Source organism: Pongo abelii, chromosome 23 (genome assembly GCF_028885655.2).
Source record: "Pongo abelii isolate AG06213 chromosome 23, NHGRI_mPonAbe1-v2.0_pri, whole genome shotgun sequence".
NCBI classification, from domain to species: domain Eukaryota; kingdom Metazoa; phylum Chordata; class Mammalia; order Primates; family Hominidae; genus Pongo; species Pongo abelii.
Genome location: NC_085929.1, coordinates 27,558,314 through 27,577,734, shown reverse-complemented (window position 1 = coordinate 27,577,734; position 19,421 = coordinate 27,558,314). Strand labels below are relative to the sequence as shown.

The window sequence follows — 19,421 nt, the reverse complement described above, 5'->3', positions numbered from 1 at the left end:
CTGCAGTGAGCTATGATGGATGACACCATTGCCCAGCCTGGGCAACAAAGTGAGACTCTGTCTCTTAAAAAACAAAACAACTCAAAAAAGTTCACTGCATGGATCATGAATGGAGGGAGGAGAAAGAAGATACAAGACATTTTGGGTATAATTAGGAAAATCTGAACATGGACTCAATATCAGATGAAATTATAGAATGATTACACAGTTCTTTTTCATTTTTATGTTTGTAGAGACAGGGTTGCTACGTTGCTCAATTGGACTTAAACTCCTGTGCTCAAGTGATCCTCCCATCTAAGCCTCCCAAGTAGCTGGGACTAAAAGCACTCGCCACGGAACATGGCTCAATTGTAAATTTTCTTTTTTTTTTTTGGAGACGGAGTCTCGCTCTGTCACCCAGGCTGGAGTGCAGTGGCACGATCTCGGCTCACTGCAAGCTCCGCCTCCCGGGTTCACGCCATTCTCCTGCCTCAGCTTCTCCGAGTAGCTGGGATTACAGGTGCCCGCCACCACGCCTGGCTAATTTTTTATATTTTTAGTAGAGATGGGGTTTCACCGTGGTCTCGATCTCCTGACCTCGTGATCCGCCCACCTCGGCCTCCCAAAGTGCTGGGATTACAAGCGTGAGCCACCGCACCCAGCCAAATTTTCTTATATCATGATAGTATTATAGGTATGTCAAAGAATCTCCTCATCCTTTGAGAGGCGAACTGAAGTTGTTAGAGATAAACTGTCATGATATCTATAACTTACTCTGAAGTGAATATGCAAAATGTTAACTGATGAATTTAAGCCAAGAGTACAGGTGTTCACTATACTGATCTTTCAACTTTTCTGTAGGATTTAAATATTTCAAAATAAAAATCAGAGAGAAAAAAGAGCCCAAAAGAAAAATAAAATAGTCACTCCTTTTTATTGTTTTTCTTTTTTACAAAAAATTTTACCAAATTTAATTTTTTTTTTTTTTTTCTGAGGCAGAGTTTTGCTCTTGTTGCCCAGGCTGGAGTGTAATGGCGTGATCTCGGCTCACCACAACCTCCACCTCCCAGATTCAAGCGATTATCCTACCTCAGTCTCCCGAGTAGCTGGGATTACAGGCATGCACCACCACACCCGGCTAATTTTGTATTTTTAGTAGAAATGGGGTTTCTCCATGTTGGCCAGGCTGGTCTTGAACTCCCGACCTCAGGTGATCCACCCTCTTCAGCCTCCCAAAGGGCTGGGATTGAGCCACCAAGCCCGGCCCAAACTTAATTCTTTTTTTTTTTTTTTTTTTTTTTTGAGACGGAGTCTTGCTCTGTCACCCAGGCTGGAGTGCAGTGGCATGATCTCGGCTCACTGCAAGCTCCGCCTCCCAGGTTCACACCTTTCTCCTGCCTCAGCCTCCCGAGTAGCTGGGACTACAGGCGCCCGCCACCACACCTAGCTAATTTTTTGTATTTTTAGTAGAGATGGGATTTCACAGTGTTAGCCAGGATGGTCTCGATCTCCTGACCTTGTGATCTGCCCGCCTCGGCCTCCCAAAGTGCTGGGATTACAGGCATGAGCCACCGCGCCCGGCCTCCCAAACTTAATTCTTTAAACATTCATTTTTGGGGCTGGGTGTGGTGGCTCATGCCTGTATTCCAGCACTTTGGGAGGTCGAGGTGGGCGGATCATCTGAGGTCAGGAGTTCAAGACCAACTTGGCCAACATGGTAAAACCCCGTCTCCAGTAAAAATACAAAAATTAGCCGGATGTGGTGGCAGGTGCCTGTAATCCCAGCTACTTGGGAGGCTGAGGAACAAGAATCACTTGAACCTGGGAGGTAGAGGTTGCAGTGAGCCGAGATGATGCCATTGCACTCCAGCCTGGGCGACAGAGTGAGACTCTGTCTCAAAAAAAAAAAAATTCATTTTTGGCTCACTGCAGCCTCAACCTCCTGGGCTCAAGTGATGCTTCTGCCTCAGCCTCCCAAGTAGTTGGGACTATAGGCATGCACCACCATGCCCGGCCAATTTTTTAAAAAATATATTTAAAAAAAATTATTACTACTTTTCTGTAAGTCAGGAATTATGTCAAAATAAAGACTTAAAAGTTTTAAAAAGTTGTTCACACCTCATATCCATTAGGATGACCACTATAAAAAAACAACAAAACAAACAAAAAAGTAGGCCGGACATGGTGGTTCACATCTATAATCTCATGTCCATAATCCCAGCATTTTGGGAGGCTGAGGTGGGAGGATTGCTTGAGCCCAGGAGTTTGAGACCAGCCTGGGAAACATAGTAAGATTCTGTCTCTAAAATAATTTTTTAAAAAATCTGGCCAGGCCCACCCCCTCTGGGAAGTGAGGAGAACCTCTGCCCCGCCGCCCCGTCTGGGAGGTGAGGAGCGCCTCTGCCTGGCTGCCACCCTGTCTGGGAGGAAGGGAGGAGCGCCTCTGCCCGGCCGCCCCGTCTGGGAGGTGAGGAGCGCCTCTGCCTGGCTGCCCTGTCTGGGAGGTGTACCCAACAGCTCCGAAGAGACAGCGACCATCGGGAGCGGGCCATGAGGACGATGGCGGTTTTGTTGAAAAGAAGGGGGGGAAGTGTGGCGAAAGGAAGGAGAGATCAGATTGTTGCTGTGTCTGTGTAGAAAGAGGTGGGCATAGGAGACTCCATTTTGTTCTGACTAGGAGAAATTCTTCTGCCTTGGGAGGCTGTTGATCTATGGCCTTTCCCCCAGCCCCGTGCTCTCTGAAACATGTGCTGTGTCAACTCAGGGTTAAATGGATTAAGGGCGGTGCAAGATGTGCTTTGTTAAACAGATGCTTGAAGGCAGCATGCTCTTTAAGAGTCATCACCACTCCCTAATCTCAAGTACCCAGGGACACAAACACTGCAGAAGGCCGCAGGGACCTCTGCCTAGGAAAACCAGAGACCTTTGTTCATGTGTTTATCTCTTGACCTTCTCTCCACTCTTAGCCTATGACCCTGCCATATCCCCCTCTCCGAGAAACATCCAAGAATGATCAATAAATACTTCATTTAAAAAAAAAAAAAAAAATCTGGCCAGGCATGGTGATGCATGCCTATAGTCCCAGCTACTTGGGAGGCTGAGGCAGAAGCATTGCTTGAGCCCAGGAGGTGGAGCCATAATGGTGCCCCTGAACTCCAGCTTGGGTGACAGAGCAAAATCCTGTCTCAAAAAACAAAACAAACAAAAAACCAGAAAATAACAAGCTTTAGCAAGGATGTGGAGAAACTATAACCCTTGTGCACTGTTGGTGGGAATGAAAAGTGGTGCAACTGCTATGTTCCTCAGAAAATTGTCAATAGAATGACCTAGCAATTCCACTTCTGGGAATATAGCCAAAAGAACTGAAAGCAGAGTCTCAGACATTTGCACACCCATGTTCATAGCAGCATTATACACAATAGACAAGAGATGGAAGCAAACCAAGTATCCCTTGATAGGTGAACAGACAAACAAAATGTGGTATATCCATAAAATGGCACACTATTGAGCCTTCAAAATGAAGGAAATCATGTCACATGTTATAACACACATGAACCTTAAGGACACAATGCCAAATGAAATAAGCAAGTGATAAAGGGCTAATGCTGTATGATTCTACTTATGAGGTACTTAGAATAGTTTAATTCATAGAGATAGAAAGTAGAATGGTAGCTGCCAGGGCCTGGGGGTAAAGAAGAAAAGGGAGTTGTGGTTTAGTGGGTATAGAGTTTCAGATTTATAAGATAAAAAAGTTCTGGAGATCTGTTTCATAATAATGTGAATAATCATAACATTACTGAACTAGATGTTAAGTGTTATTTGTGTTTATTATTTTAGAACCACAATTTTAAAAAATTGTTCACCAAGTACCCAGTAGCAGGGGAATGACCAAATAAATAGAGGACATCGACAGCACGGAACACTCCACAGCACAGGGAGTGAGGTCCATCTCTACTGCTGGTGCCTGGGACCTCCAGGATGTCACGAGGTACAGAATGGCAAACCAGTATGCTGCCTCCGGTGTGAGATGAGGGAGAAAAATATTTCTTGGGTCAGCCTGTTCAGGTCCTCGATCCCTTGTCCAAACTCTTTAAATCAAGTGTATTTTAGAATTCAGAAGGTTCCAACGTGAGAAATACTGTACACATGCCACATAGGATCTTACATCCCATGGGATCTGGGTCGGTGCCTCCTCTTCAAACACCTTAATATGCCCCCCAAAAAAGTATGAAGACTCACACTAGGATAAAAAATATAATTAGCCTCGAAAATAATTTTGAGTTTTGGGTGGGTTCTGTGGCTTAATGAGTTTACGCCAAACTTTTTTTTTTTGAGACAGAGTCTCGCTCTGTCGCCCAGGCTGGAGTGCAGTGGCGCCATCTTGGCTCACTGCAAGCTCCGCCTCCCAGGTTCACGCGATTCTCCTGCCTCAACCTCCTGAGTAGCTGGGACTACAGGCACCCGCCACCACGCCCGGCTAATTTTTTGTATTTTTAGTAGAGACAGGGTTTCACCATGTTAGCCAGGATGGTCTCAATCTCCTGACCTCGTGATCCGCCTACGCCAAACATTTCTTTAAGAAGTTTGGCTGGGCCAAAGGTAGCTGAGTTATCTCAGTTGATTGTTCATAGTCAGTAACAGATCAAACTCATTCGTCTCTGTTCCCCCTTCTCACTACTGCATTTGACTAGTCTAAAAAATAATAATACATAAAAATAGGCTGGGCGCAGTGGCTCACACCTGTAATCCCAGCACTGTGGGAGGCCGAGGTGGGTGGATCACCTGTGGTCAGGAGTTCAAGACCAGCCTGGCCAACATGGTGAAACCATGTCTCTTTCAAAAAATACAAAAATTAGCCGGGTGTGGTGGCATGCATCTGTACTCACAGCTACTCAGGAAGCTGAGGTGGAAGAATCACTTGAACCTGGTAGGCGGAGGTTGCAGTGAGCAGGGATCATGCCACTGCACTCCAGCCTGGGCAACAGAGAGAGACTCCATCTCAAAAAAAAAAAAAAAAAAAAATTTTTTTTTTCTTTTGGAAATGGAGTCTCACTCTGTCGTGCAAGCTGGACTGTAGTGGCACCCTCTTGGCTTGGCTCACTGCAGCCTCGACCTCCAGGCTCAAGCAATCCTCTCACCTCAGCCTCCCAAGTAGTGGGGACTACAGGTGTGTGCCACCATGCCCAGCTAATTTTTGTATTTTTTGTAGAGATAGGGTTTTGCCATGTTGCCTAGGCTAATCTCAAACTCCAGGACTGAACTGATCTGCCCACCTCAGTCTCCCAAAGTGCTAGGGTTATAGGTGTGAGCCACCCTGCCCGGCCCAAAAAGTTTCTTGGTTTTTGTTTGTTTTTGAGAGATAGACCCTCGCTATGGTGTCCAGGCTGCAGTGCAGTGACATGATCCCACTACTCATCAGCATGGGAGTTTTGACCTGGTCCATTTCCATCCTGGGCCAGTTCACACCTCTTTTTAGGCAACCCTGCTCCAGGAAGGTCACCATATTGATGCCAAATTTAGTGTGGATACCCTGTTGGCATGGCACATTGCAGCCCAGAACTCCTGGGCTTAAACAGTCCTCCGGCCTACTCTCCCAAGTAGCTGGGACTATAGGTTTGAGCCACCACGCCCTGCTTAAAAAACTTTTTAACTGTGAGAATGGATGCTGAATGTTATCACATGCCTGCTTACCATGTCTGCAGATATGCTATATAGACATGTATGCAGATATGTTGGGTTGTCATGAATTGATGAATGCCATGATTCCCTGGCATGTAACTAGTAAGACAGATTCCCTAGCATGAAACCAATGTTTTGTTTTGTTTTTTTTGAGACAAGGTCTTGCTGTGTCACCCAGGCTGGAGTGCAGTGGCACATTCACAACTCATGGCTCACTGTAGCCTCGACCTCCCCAGGTTTAAGCGATCCTCCCACCTCAGCCTCCCCAGAAGCTGAGACTATAGGCATGCCCGGCTAATTTATGTTTTGTTTTGTTTGTTTTCTTTTTTTTTTTTTTTTTTGAGACAGAGTCTCACTCTGTCGCCCAGGCTGGTATGCAGTGGTGCGATCTCGGCTCACTGCAACCTCCGCCTCCCAGGTTCAAGCGGTGCTTCTGCCTCAGCCTCCCAGGTAGCTGGGATTACAGGCATGCGCCATGACACCTGGCTAATTTTTTTTTTTTTGACCTCTGAACTTTTTATTGGCTTCCTGCTCCCCAAAGGATACCCTGCTTCTGGTGGCTTAATGTCTCAGAACTTTGGTGTCATTGGTCTCAGACACCACTTTGCCATCCACTATCTGGCAGGTGGTGGTCTTTTGGATGGTTTGCATGGAGTTGCTGCTGTCCAGGGCATCACCAAGACTGAAGTCCTCCCCATCTTCCAGCAGGCGGCAGTAGGTAGTGATCTCAGCCTCCAGCTTGACCTTAATGTTCACCAGGGCCTCCTACTCCTGGGCCTGGCACTGTCCCTCTGCCCGGATTTGTGCCACCTCTGACTCCCGGTGCAGCAGGATCCCACTGAGCTGCTCCATCTATAGGACATAGAAGGCCTCCACCTCCCTCAGGCTGTTCTACAAGCTGGCCTTCAGATTTCTCAAGGAGTCCAGGTTGATCTCCAAGGACTGGACGTACGTCTCAACTTCGTGATTGTCATCTCAGCAGTTCCAACCTCAGTGGACTGCATGGTGACCACTGTGGTGCTCTCCTCAATCTGCTGAGACCAGTACTTGTCCAGCTCCTGTCGTTTCTTCCGAGCCAGCTCGTCATATTGAGCCTGGATGTCTGCCACGATCTTGGCGAGGTCCTGAGATTTGGGGGCATCTACCTCCACAGTCAACCCAGAGCCGGCAATCTGGGCTTGTAGGCCTTTTACTTCCTCTTCATGGTTCTTCTTCATGAAGAGCAGCTCCTCCTTGAGAGCCTCGATCTCTGTCTCCAGCTACAGCTGAGGGACATTTGTTTCATCAATGACCTTGCAAAGCCCATGTATGTTGCTCTCCACAGACTAGTGTGCATGGGCAGCTCTGTCTCATACTTGACTCTAAAGTCATCAGCAGCAAGACGGGCACTGTTGATCTACAGAAAGATATGGGCGTTGTCCACAGTATTTGCAAAGATCTGAGCCCTCAGGTCCTCGATGGTATTGAAGTAATGCCTCCAGTCTCTGATCTGGGTCCCTTCTTCTCCAAGTGCTTCCGGATTTTGCTCTCCAGCTTCCGGTTCTCCGTCTCCAGGCTCCTCGCTCTGTCCAGGTAGGAGGCCAGGCGGTCATTCAGGCTTTGTATGGTCTCTTTCTCGTTCTGGATGCCTCCCATTCCTACCAGATCTCCAGCCATCACCGCGGCCAGGCCCCCAGACCCCATGCAGCCCCGGAAGCTAGTGGAGCAGGACACAAAGATCCAGGAACCAGAGCCCTCGGCGCCTGCATAGACGCTGGCCACACTGCTGACCGGCCAGGTGCCATAGCTGGGAGCCTGGACAGAGCACAGGGACCAGTAGTTGGTGGAGAAGGTGGAGCGAGTGGTGAAGCTCATGCTGTCCGGGGAGGAGAGCGAGAGGACAGGACTCAGGCTTTGCCGACGACCTAATTTTTGTATTTTTAGTAGAGACGGGGTTTCGCCATGTTGGCCAGGCTGGTCTCCAACTCTGGACCTCAGGTGATCCACCTGCCTCAGCCTCCCAAAGTGCTAGGATTACAGGCATGAGCCACCGTGCCCAGGTTTGTTTGTTTTTTTCTTTTTGAGGCAGAATCTCACTCTCTCATCCAGTCTGGAGTGCAGTGGCGCAATCTCAGCTCACTGCAACCTCCACCTCCCAGGCTCAAGCGATTCTCAAGCCTTACCCTCCTGAGTAGCTAAAATTACAGGTGTGCACCACTATGCCCAGCTAATTTTTGTATTTTTAGTAGAGATGGGTTTTTGCCATGTTGGCCACACTGGTCTCGAACTCCTGGCCTCAAGTGATCTGCCGGCCTTGGGCTCCCATTGTGCTGGGATTACATGCGTGAGCCACCGTGACCAGCCCTAATTTTTGTATTTTTTATAAACATGGGGTTTCGCCACGTTGCCCAAACTGGTCTCGAACTCTAGGGCTCAAGCAATCTGCCCACCTTGGCCTCCCAAAACGCTGGGATTATAGGTGTGAGCCACTGTGCTCAGCCCTTTTTTTTTTTTTTTTTTTTAAGAGAAAAGAGGTCTCTCACTTTGTCATCCAAGCTAGAGTGCAGTGGCATGATCATGGCTCACTGCAGCCTCAACCTCTCAAGCTCAAGCTATCCTCCCTCCTCAGCCTCCCAAGTAGCTGGGACTATAGGCTATGCCACCTTGCCCAACTAACTAAAAAAAATTTTTTTTTCTTTTTCTGAAACTGCTCTGAAAAAATTTAAATGGCATTGGAGTCTTTTCATAAAAGGCACACCTACCCTGGAAAACATCTGGGCTTTGTGTTTTGTGGGGAATACAACTTTCTCTCTCTTTTGGGGATAAAGTGCTATTAATTTTTTAAAAATAAAATCATCAATTGTATCCAAACTTTTAAAGTAACAGACATTGAGTTCAGCAAAGCAGTCTTTTATAATTCACAGATGGTATGAAAACTTAGGGAGGGACGAGGTGACCCGTGGAGGTTGTATAAAAAGGACAGAGCCCTTGGGCTCATCAGACTATAAGGGTCCAGGAGGGGAGGAGAAACCACCTCAGAAGCATACAAGGTTAAAGCATACAAGGTGGGTGTAGGGTCAGGGGAGCCAAAGTAAGTGTGCAATGAAAAGTTATTAACAAAAGTCAAAAAAAGAAAATGCAGTCTGGCCATCCAATTCCTAAACTGTGTATAGAGTACACAGAAAGAGCAGAAGAGGCTTCCTGCAGCAGGGCAGTACAGCTCTCTGCCCTTCAGGAAAACTGAGATTCCTCCACCTGGGAAACAGCAAGGGACAATTAGGGAAAGCCCTCCAGAGGAGGAGGCACCTCAAGCGGGCCAAAGAAGAAAAAATTCCACAGGACAGAAAAGGTAGAGAAGAGGCCAGGCATGGTGGCTCATATCTGTAATCCGAACACTTTGGGAGGCCAAGGCAGGCGGATCACCTGAGGTCAGGAGTTGGAGACCAGCTTGGCCAACATGGCAAAACCCGGTCTCTACTAAAAATACAAAAATTAGCCGGGTTTGGTGGCATACGTCTGTAACCCCAGCTACTCAGGAGGCTGAGGCAGGAGAATCACTTGAACCCAGAAGGCAGAGGTTGCAGTGAGCCGAGATTGCCCCACTGCACTACAGCCTGGGGGACAGGGCGAGACTCCATCTCAAAACAAAAAAAACAAACAAAAGGCTGGGCGTGGTGTGGCTCACGCCTGTCATCCCAGCACTTTGGGAGGCCAAGGAGGGCAAATCACAAGGTCAGGAGTTCAAGATCAGCCTGGCCAACATGGTGAAACCCTGTCTCTACTAAAAATACAAAAAATTAGCCGGGCGTGGTGGTGCACACCTGTAGTCCCAGCTACTCAAGAGGCTGAGGCAGGAGAATTGCTTGAACCCGGAGGCAGAAGTTGCAGTGAGCCGAGATCGCACCTGGGTGACAGAGTGAGACTCTGTCTCAAAAAAAAAAAAAAAAAAAAAAAAGAAATTTATGTTCTTTGTAAAATAATTCAGACAATGCAGTAAACAGAAGAAAGTCAGCCTCTCTCTCTCTTTGCCCTTTGCTGAGTCCCCAGGGTGCAGCAAGATCCTTCCAGATCTTCATGGTGGGATCATCTTCCACCAGGTCCTGAGGTTTTTCACTCCCTATCAGTAGACACACCACACTGCCCAGTTTGCAGTGGCTCCATTGGATAACACAGAACAGAAGGGCTCTGTCCTGCACCATGTCTCAGCACTGGGTGCATCATCCCACGGGAATGACACCTACATAGACACCCAACATACAACTGCAGGGCCCTAAACTATGGGCCAGCTCACCCCTAAATGCCCTTCTCTCTACCCTTGCCCATATCAAATATTACAAGCCTCTCACACATCTTTACCAGTCATACTGGGGAAAAAATAGTCCTTTATCATTTTAACATTTCACAAGTAACTAAAACAAATAATAAACATGCTATTACACTTGGGAATGGTCTATTTCTTTTCTTTTTTTTTTTTGAGACGGAGTTTCATTCTTGTTGCCCAGGCTGGAATGCAGTGGTGCGATCTCGGCTCACTGCAACCTCCGCCTCCTGGGTTCAAGCAATTCTCCTGCTTCAGCCTCCTGTGTAGCTGGGATTACAGGCATGTGCTACCACGCCCAGCTAATTTTGTATTTTTAGTAGAGACGGGGTATTGCCATGTGGGTCAGGCTGGTCTCCAACTCCTGACCTCAAGTGATCCGCCCTCCTCGGCCTCCCAAAGTGCTGGAATTATAGGAGTGAGCCACCGAGCCTGGCCTCTTTCTCAGCTCACTGCAACCTCCGCCTCCTGGGTTCAAGCGATTCTCCTGCCTCAGCCTCCCAAGTAGCTGGGATTACAGGCATGTGCCACCACGTCCTGCTAGTTTTTGTATTTTTAGTAGAGATGGGGTTTCACTATGTTGGCCAGGCTGGTCTTGAACTCCTAATCTCAGGTGATCCACCCGCCTCAGCCTCCCAAAGTGCTAGGATTACAGGCGTGAGCCACCACATCCGGCCTCTTTTTTGTTTTTTTGAAACAGCGTCTTGCTCTGTCACCCAGGCTGGAGTGCAGTGGCGCAATCTCGGCTCACTGCAAACTCCGCATCCCGTGTTCAAGCAATTCTCCTGCCTCAGCCTCCCAAGTAGCTGGGATTATAGGCACCCACCACTACACCCAGCTAATTTTTTTTTTTTTTTTTTTTTTTTAGTAGAGACAGGGTTTCACCATGTTTGCCAGGCTAGTCTCAAACTCCTGGCCTCAAGTGATCCACCTGCCTCGGCCTCCCAAAGTGCTGGGATTACAGGTGTGAGCCACTGCACCTGGCCTCTATTTCTTATTTACACACACACACACACACACACACACACACACACACACACACACCCCTCTGAGATGACTCTGGGTTCATCTCCCAGATGTTGCCATCTCTCCCGCTCCCCTTCCCAATGGAAGTGGAGGGATGCAGGGGGTGTTAGTGTTGCATTGTAATCACCCCGGAGAGCAGGACACCTCTCATAAGAGGTTTACCCAAGGGGGGCTGTGGAAAGGGCTAGAAATTGCTCCTGGAGGAGGTGGAAAGCCACATAAGGTTTTTGACAGATTAGGGAAAGGCTGCCTACACTGTCACCTTCAGAAAGAGTGGTATGACACTAAATCAAGAAGGGCTGAGGGTGAGCCCAGGGGATCCCACAGGCTCCGCAGCCTCTGGCCGTCCTCTCCTATACAGGTCCTAAGTCCCCTGCAGGGGGCCCTCAGCTCCTCTACCCTACCCACTGTCCCGTATGTTATCTTAATGCTTATTAAAGGCCTCAGCTGAATTTCCCTGGTGAACTGAAAGAACTCTGCTGCTCCTGGACACATCTGCACCAAGCCACCACTGGGTCACATTCTCCAAAACTCCTTCTGGAGACAGAAGGCACTTAAACCATACATATTTTGCTTGATAGTTCCTAATTAAAAAAAGAGAGAGAGATAAAGAGAAAGAGAGAGAGAGAGAACTACAACCAAGCCTTGAAGACAAAATGATCGAACAGAATCAGAGCTAGAATGGAACACCTCAGGCTTGGAGTCCCATGACAACCTTGCTGGGGACAACGAGTGGCCCTCAGTCCTTCTCAGGCTCATGCCACCTATGTGAAATAAGGGTGGTGACACCCACCTCCTCGAGTGCAGAGCAGTGCAGACAACAGGGCAAATGGTGTACTGATCTGCTATCTGTGCACATAAATTTATTCATTTAAGCCATGGGTATTGTTTGAATATGTGAAAACCACGTTAGGCGCTAGGGATAAGAGACAGATTCCAACCCAGTGGAAAAGACAGATAAGCCAGTGGTTCCTCACACTGTGCCAAGTGCTGGGATGGGGTCAAGAAGGAGGCCATAAGAAACCCCAGAGGGGCCACAGAGCTCAGTGGGAGGGCCAGAGGCTAACACCTGAGGGATGAGAGGTGTGAGCCAGAAGGTAATGCATACACAGCAATAATTACTGAGGGAGGGGAGGAAAGGTAAGGGAGGGGAGGGTAGGGGAGAAGATGGGAGGGGAGGAGAGGGGAGGGGAGGAGAGAAAGGAGGAAAGAAAAGAGAAAAGAAAAGAGAGAGAAAAGGAAAAGAAAAGGAAGAGAAGAGAGGGAAGAGAAGAGAAGAGAAGGCAAAGCCCAAGAGACAGGATCACTGAATGAAAAATGAATTCTAAGACCCCCTTCTGTCTGTCATACTTGTTGACTAAGTCATAACCACAAGGAGTAGGGGCGGCTCTGAGGTGAGCAGGAGACCAGCCACTGTCACCGCCAGTACCTTTACTAGCAGAGCCAGGATTACCTTTGTTATTCTTCTTACAAACAGTTCTAGTGAACTCACCTGAAGTAATCGCAGGACGCAGCCAGCAGGATGCGATGGGCCTCGATGTGTCTGCCCTCCACCACCAGCACAACATCGAAGAGGATTCCGCTGTCCCGGAGAGCCAGCAGCCCTCGGAGCAGAGACTGGGAGTGCTGTGCGCTGCGGTAGGTATTGTTCACGCAGTGTGGGTGGGAGGGCTGTGCAGGCAACTTGCAGAGCTGGGTGAACTCCTGCTCCTCCGCCATGCTGACAGCCACAAGATCCCTTACCACTGTGGCCTGACAGTTGGCAAAACAGGGGACAGGGGTGAGCAGGCAGGCATCAGCCCCACCACACACGGACTGGCCAGCTCTGTTGCTCCCCTTGCTCCTGTGCCTCCCTCAGGCTCACCTGTTTTCCCTCTATTTCCAAATCCCCTAATTCCTTCTCCCCTCCCACCTCTAGTCCAACTTCCTGATGGCCTTTTTCCTGATGACCTGTGTGCCATCATGCCCAAGACTCTTCATCTCATTGTATCTTCTTCAGCGGCAAAGTCAAACAGAAGGGTTTTGAGAAACAGACTGACCTGGGTTGGAGCCCAACTCCACAGGGACTTACAACATGACCAAACTGAGCCTCGAGCTCCCCAATTGTAAAAAGAGAGATAAAAGTACCCACCCCATTGGGGTATTCTAAAATTGGTAAAACAATGAACATGAAGCATAAGCACACATCAGGTTCTCAGGAGCTCTTCCTCCCTCCCATTGAATGAACAAAATTGGGTTCTTCCTCATAGTAATGGATGCATAAAAATGGCAAGACCTGAGTAGTGGTCAGGAGACACAGAGCCAGGAGTCTGGGAGGTGGGTGCCAAGGTGGGGCACTTCCAGGGCCTACTTTCTTTTACTGAAATTCTGAGAGTCAAGCACAGTAACTGTGATTGAACCTGATGCATTTAAATTCATCTGCATTGCCTTTTAAATTAAAGGTTATCTTCTAATAATTGAGTCAGTACGTTCAAAAACTGCAAACTGATTTGAATTGGAGCCTCTAAAACCTAACCAGTAAAACGAACCTACTGCAAATGCACTTTTGCCATGGACCAACCAGAAGTGACTGTGGATAGCCAGCTGCTCAGGTCAGGGAGTGGCCAGTCCCACACTGCGAGGCATGGCCAAGCTGCAGGCTCTGTAGGCACAGCACAGTCAGCTACAAGATGTGAACATCTGTCTTCTCCACCTCACTTCATCCTACTTTCCTCTCCCCAAAATATGTTTATTCTCCAATTACCTCTAGTCACGCATCACGTAATGTTGGGGATACATTCTGAGACATGCATCGCTGGAGGCAATTTCCTCAGTGTGTGAACATCACAGGGTACACCTACACAAACCTAGATGGTAGAGACTACTACACATCTAGGCCATAAGGTACAGCCAATTGCTCCTAAGCTACATACTTCTACAGCATGTTACTGTAGTTCTGAATGAAAAAAACACAGCTTTTCCTCTCCTCTTATACCACAACAAACACAGGAGACTTCTGTGACCAAATGTGTGAGGGTTTTTCCCCATTAACAAGCAAGCAATCAATTCTGCCACAGATACCAGCTGGGTGTCTTCTAATTCAGCAGTCCCCAATCTTTTTGGCACTAGGGACCACTTTCCTGGAAGACAATTTTTCCATGGGGTCGGGGAATGGTTTCGGGATCAAACTGTTCCACCTCAGATTATCAGGCATTAGCTAGATTCTCTTTCGGAGCACACAATCTGGACCCCTCACATGCACGGTTCACAGCAGGGTTTGTGCTCCTATGAGAATGTGATGCCACCTCTGATCTGACAGGAGGTGGAGCTCAGGTGGTAATGCTGGATCGCCCTCCACTCACCTCCTGCTGTGCCACCCGGTTCCTAACCAGCCACAGACTGATACAGGTCTGAGGCCTGGGGGTTGGGGACCCCTGCTCTAATTCAACTCTAACACTATCTACCTGGAGACAGTGTCTGATCCCACAGGTTGAGGGCTGAGTCTCCCAGGTTGTTTCACCTGTGCTTCTGACCAATAGACTATAAATTGGGTTCCCAAGATCCCCTTCTTGGGTTCAATTCATTTGTTAGAGCGACTCACAGAACTCAGGAAAATATTCATGTCTACTGGTTTTTTATAAAGGGTACTGCAAAGGATACAGATGAAGAGATGCATGGAGCCAGACACGTGGGAAGTGGTGCAGAGCTTCCAGGCCCTCTCCAGGAACATCACCCTTTAGGAGCCTCCATGTGTTCAACTATCCAGAAGTTTTCCAAACCCAGTCATTTAGAATTTTTATGGAAACTTCATTATGTAGGCATGACTGATTAAATCACTGGTCATTGGTGATGAACTTAATCTTCAGCCCGTCTCCCCTCTCTGGAGGTTGAGAGGTGAGGCTGAAAGTCCCAACCCTCTTATGCCTGCCTTGGCCTTTCCTGTCACCAGCCCCCATCCTGAAGCTACCTAGGGGCTGCTGGCCAGCATACAAAAAGGCATCACTCTGGAAAGTCCAAAGATTTTAGAAGTTGTATGCCAAGAAATGAGACAAGACCAAATATATATTTCACAATATCACAGTACTGAATACTATAGGCAACTGTAACACAATGGTATTTGTGTATCTAAACATAGACAAGGAACAGTAAAAATATGGGACCACCATCCTTCATGTGGTCTGGTCTGTCACTGACTGAAACGTCACTGTGTGGCACATGATTATATATCTTTAAAAGAAAAAATGAAAAATAGATGCTAATATAAAACTTGCCAAAAAGAAGAGGTCTCTCTCTTCACTACTGAGGCTCAGGGTCACCCCCCACCCCAGCCCCTGGATGCTCTACTGCTTCCCATCAAACATACTCAGGTATCTGTGCCTGCCCCTCAGTCTGCCTCCAGGACCTGGGACCTCTACCCAGCCACTCACCTATTCCTTTCCCCCTCCTGGGCTGGCTCATCTTTCTCACCAAGGCCCCAGAGATGGCCAGAGCCAAGGTGTATCCCCCATGACCACCTCTCACTTAGGATTCTCTTGCCTGGAAACTCTGCCCTATGATAATTCTCCCTTTTCTGACCTCTCACTTTCATCCCACACACCCTGCTCGAGCCCACCCTTCTTTCCCAGTGGTTCACATTCCCAGTTTCACCTACAGCTCAGTGCCTAATCTAGCTAGTAGCCCTCCAACTTGTCTAATTTTGCTATCAAAGCTACCATTTCCATCTTGGAAACCTCACTGTCTTAATATTTTTCCTAACCCATGTGCCCTATGAACCCAATAGTTCTGATTCCTTCGTCTCTCCTCCATCTCAGACAGCCACCCTCTACTCCTCCAGGGCTACCACTCTGGGTCAGACCACAGCAGTGATGCCCCTACCGGTTTCCCTACCTCTTGTCTCATCCTCCCCAGGCTGCTCTCCTTCAAGCCTTACCTACTCAGCCCCATCAGTAGTCCTTAGTCCAAAAGGGATACCTGTCATCCTCTGAACACCTTTAGTCACCCATCTAGGCCATCTGTCTCTCAGTCCCATATTGGTCAAGGTCTAGCTCGATTACTTCTCCCTCTGTCGTTGTACAGAGAACATGACAAATATGCCCCACCATTCAAACCTGCCTTTTATTTTTTTTCAAGATGGAGTCTCGCTCTGTCACCCAGGCTAGAGTGCAGTGGTGCGATCTCGGCTCACTGCAACCTCTGCCTCTCAGGTTCAAGTGATTCTCCTGCCTCAGCCTCCCCAGTAGCTGGGATTACAGGCATGCACCACCACACCCAGCTAATTTTCTTGCATTTTTAGCAGAAACGGGGTTTCACCATGTTGGTCAGGCTGGTCTCGCATTCCTGACCTCAGGTGTCCGTCTGCCTTGGCCTCCCAAAGTGCTGGGATTACAGGCGTGAGCCACCGCGCCCAGACCAAACCTGCCTATTTACCCACCACAAGGAGATTCTGGCTTCTTGAGGGGTGAGGCTTTATCTCACAAACATCTCAAAAGCCCCCATGGCTGGCTGTACCACTTGCTAATGACAGACTCTGGGCACTTGTCTCATATATCCACGCCTCAGCTTTCTCATCACCACCATGACCACCGCAGAGTCAAGAGGGCCTCCTTCTCTGAGGGTGACCTCCACAACTGACTACCCCAACAGACATCAAGCCCCCAGGTGGATCCTCACCTTCTGTGAGCATAGTAGTGCCTCTGCTCTCTTGGGAAGGGATAAATGGCAGCTACTCTCTAAACACCTACTGCAAGAACAAGTATGGTAAAACAGAAAGACATCTTCCATGGGCAGGCAAAGCACATTTACCAAGAACAATTTAAGAAACTTAGCTAGGGGCTAAGGGGGATTTGCCGAAAAATGAATCAATTCTCTGCTGTGAAGGAGCACAGCATAGAGTGCAACATTTAAAACATTTAAAACCACATCTATACGGTTTTAAATCACCAAAACGTCCACCCTCAGGAGAACAGATGTCATGCCACAGTGATTTGACAGAACATTATACAACAGTCAAAATGTGCAAAGTGGCCAGGTGCGGTGGCTCACGCCTGTAATCCCAACACTTCAGGAAGCTGAGGCGGATGGATCATGAGGTGAGGAGTTCAAGACCAGCCTGGCCAACATAGTGAAACCCCATCTCTACAAAAAATACAAAAAAATTAGCCGGGCATGGTGGCAGGCACCTATAATCCCAGACACTTGGGAGGCTGAGGCAGGAGAATCGCGCCACTGCACTCCAGCCTGCATGACAGTGCGAGACTCCATCTCAAAAACAAAAAACAAACAAAAAAACAATGTGCAAAGTAGGCTGGGCACAGTGGCTCATGCCTGTAATCCCAGCACTTTGGGAGGCCAACATGGGAGGCTCACCTGAGGTCAGGAATTCAAGACCAGCCTGGCCAACATGAGGAAACTCCATCTCTACTAAAAATACAAAAATTAGTGGGGCGTGGTGGCGCACGCCTGTTATCTCAGCTACTCGGAAGGCTGAGGAGGGGGGAAGCTGAGGCAGGAGAATCGATTGAACCCAGGAGGTGGAGGTTGCAGTGAGCCAAGATTGCGTCATTGCACCCCAGCCTGGGCGACAGAGCCAGACTTTGTCCCCCCCAAAAAAAAAAAAAAAAGTGCAAAGTAGGCTGGGTGTGGTGGCTCATGCCTGTAATCCCAGTGCCTTGGGAGGTCCAGGTAGGTGGAGTTCAAGACCACCTTGGGCAATATAGCGCGACCCTTCTCTACAAAAAATTTAAAAATTAACTAGGCATGGTGATGTACACCTGTAGTCCTGGCTATCTGGGGTGAGACAGCTTGAGGTTCACTGCAGCCTCAAGCTCCCAGGTTCAAGTGATTCTCCCATCTCAGCTTCCTCAGAAGCTGGAACAACAGGAGCTCACCACTGCGCCCGGCTAATTTTTCAAATTTTCTTTGTAGAGAAGAGGTTTCACTATATGGTGTAGGCTAGAGTGCAGTGGTAGGGTCTTGGCTCACTGCAGCCTTCATCTCCTGGGTTCAAGTGATTCTCCTACCTCAGCCTCCCGAGTAGCTGGGATTACAGGCGCGTGTCACCACACCCAGCTAATTTTTGTATTTTTAGTAGAGACGAGGTTTCACCATGTTGGCCAGGCTAGTCTCTCCTGACCTCAGGTGATCTGCCAGCCTTGGCCTCCCAAAGTGCCGGGATTACAGGCATGAGCCACCGCGCCCGCCCCCGGGCCCCATTTTCACTTGACACACGGCTACTCTAGGCTGAAGCTCTCATATCCCCAATTTTAGTCATCACAAGCCAAGTTCCCCCTGTTTTGTACTGTTCGAAGTTTCAGTGGGGAGAAGAAAGGAAGCTTAAAGTGCCACATAGCTACAAACTGAAGGATATAAGATGAATTTTTATGAAGTGATGGATGGCAGAATCAAAATCATTTCAGAGGAACTTTCAGTTCGGTACCATTTTACTGAGTAGATACCCTCAGCCTTCTGTAGGGCCCCCAAACGAGCAGTATCCCCTCAAAGAAACTCAATCCTTGGCAGCATGAAGCAAGGTCGGCCACAAAGGCAAAGGGGGTGGCTGGGGTAGAGGAGAGGGAGTGGGTCCTGATTCCCAGCGGAGCAGCCTTCCAAAGGGTGCGCTCTGGAAGAATCTCCCAGGGAGCCGTCTTGGAGGCACTCAACCCCGCGGAGGGCCGGAGCGAGGGTGCCCAGGGAGGAGCCCAGGCGGAAGGTGGCGGTCCCCCGCTGCCCGCCCCAGATCCACTCGGCTCGGCCCGCACCGGATCTAAAATGGTCAGAACTGGCAGCCGACGCTTCGCGCTCTGGTGATTTTGCACTGACAGCGCGATCTCCGGCTCCTCTCAGGAAACCCGGGGAGCTGGTGAGGCTGGGCTCCTACGGCTGCAGTCCCCGGGCCCGATCGAGGGAACTGAGGCTCGTCAGGCCGGCCCCAAGTCGCCTGCCTGTTGCAAGGCCGCCCGCTCCAGCGCGGAGGGTCGCGGCCAGGAAGGCCGCACTCGGACCTGCCGCAGGCAACAGGGCCCGCCCGGGTGCCAGGAGGCCGGCGCGCCCGCAGCCGCGCTGAAGAGGCCTCGCACCCTGGCCCCTGGCCGAGCGCCAGATCCCGGCCCCTACGCGCCCGCGCCCGGGGATCCCGCCGGCCGCGTCCCCGCCACGTCAGGCCGCGGGCTCTCCTCAGGTCGCCGCCCCCGCGCCTCAGGCCCGCGCACGCCCCCGCGCCCCTCGGACTCCGCGCCGCTAGCTTGTCCCCGGCCCAGCGATGCCTGCTTGCCGCCCGCCCCCCGCGTTCGCCGCCGTCCGGCCCGGCCGGCTCACGCCTCGCAGCTGACCTGATGCCGCCGCCAGCCGAGGCCGCACTCGCAGCAGGAGGGAGGCGGGAGGCGGGAGGCGGGAGGCGGGAGGCGGGAGGCGGGGCGAGAGGCGCCGGCGGGGCGGGGGCCTCGGCCGTCACGTGGGCGCGCCG

The 19,421-nt window shown here is 49.6% G+C and overlaps 1 protein-coding gene, 1 long non-coding RNA gene and 1 pseudogene across 7 annotated transcripts in view; 1 reads left to right on the top strand and 2 right to left on the bottom strand.

Moving 5' to 3' along the window:
- The window catches only part of LOC129052708 (uncharacterized), a 28,842-nt gene extending 16,252 nt beyond the window's left edge, over nt 1-12,590 (top strand). The window contains exons 2-3 of the long non-coding RNA XR_008517827.2: nt 3,817-3,967; nt 12,459-12,590. This is a non-coding gene — a long non-coding RNA (uncharacterized LOC129052708). The remainder of the gene's footprint in view (nt 1-3,816; nt 3,968-12,458) is intronic.
- The window catches only part of KLHL22 (kelch like family member 22), a 55,067-nt gene extending 35,652 nt beyond the window's left edge, over nt 1-19,415 (bottom strand). The window contains exons 1-3 of one of the 6 annotated variants that reach the window (XM_024239799.3): nt 19,288-19,335; nt 16,631-16,700; nt 12,474-12,733 (exon numbers count right to left, since the gene is read on the bottom strand). In XM_024239799.3, coding sequence (XP_024095567.3) covers nt 12,474-12,733; nt 16,631-16,643 — 273 coding nt within the window. In that variant the 5' untranslated portion in view covers nt 16,644-16,700; nt 19,288-19,335. Of the gene's footprint in view, nt 1-12,473; nt 12,734-13,256; nt 13,341-14,620; nt 19,067-19,287 lie in introns of those variants that run through there. The other 5 variants (XM_063722955.1, XM_063722954.1, XM_002830876.3 and 2 more) reach the window with 5 other exon arrangements.
- Nucleotides 5,023-9,549, bottom strand: LOC129052707 (keratin, type I cytoskeletal 18-like; annotated as a pseudogene).
- Nucleotides 19,416-19,421: the final 6 nt, after the last annotated feature.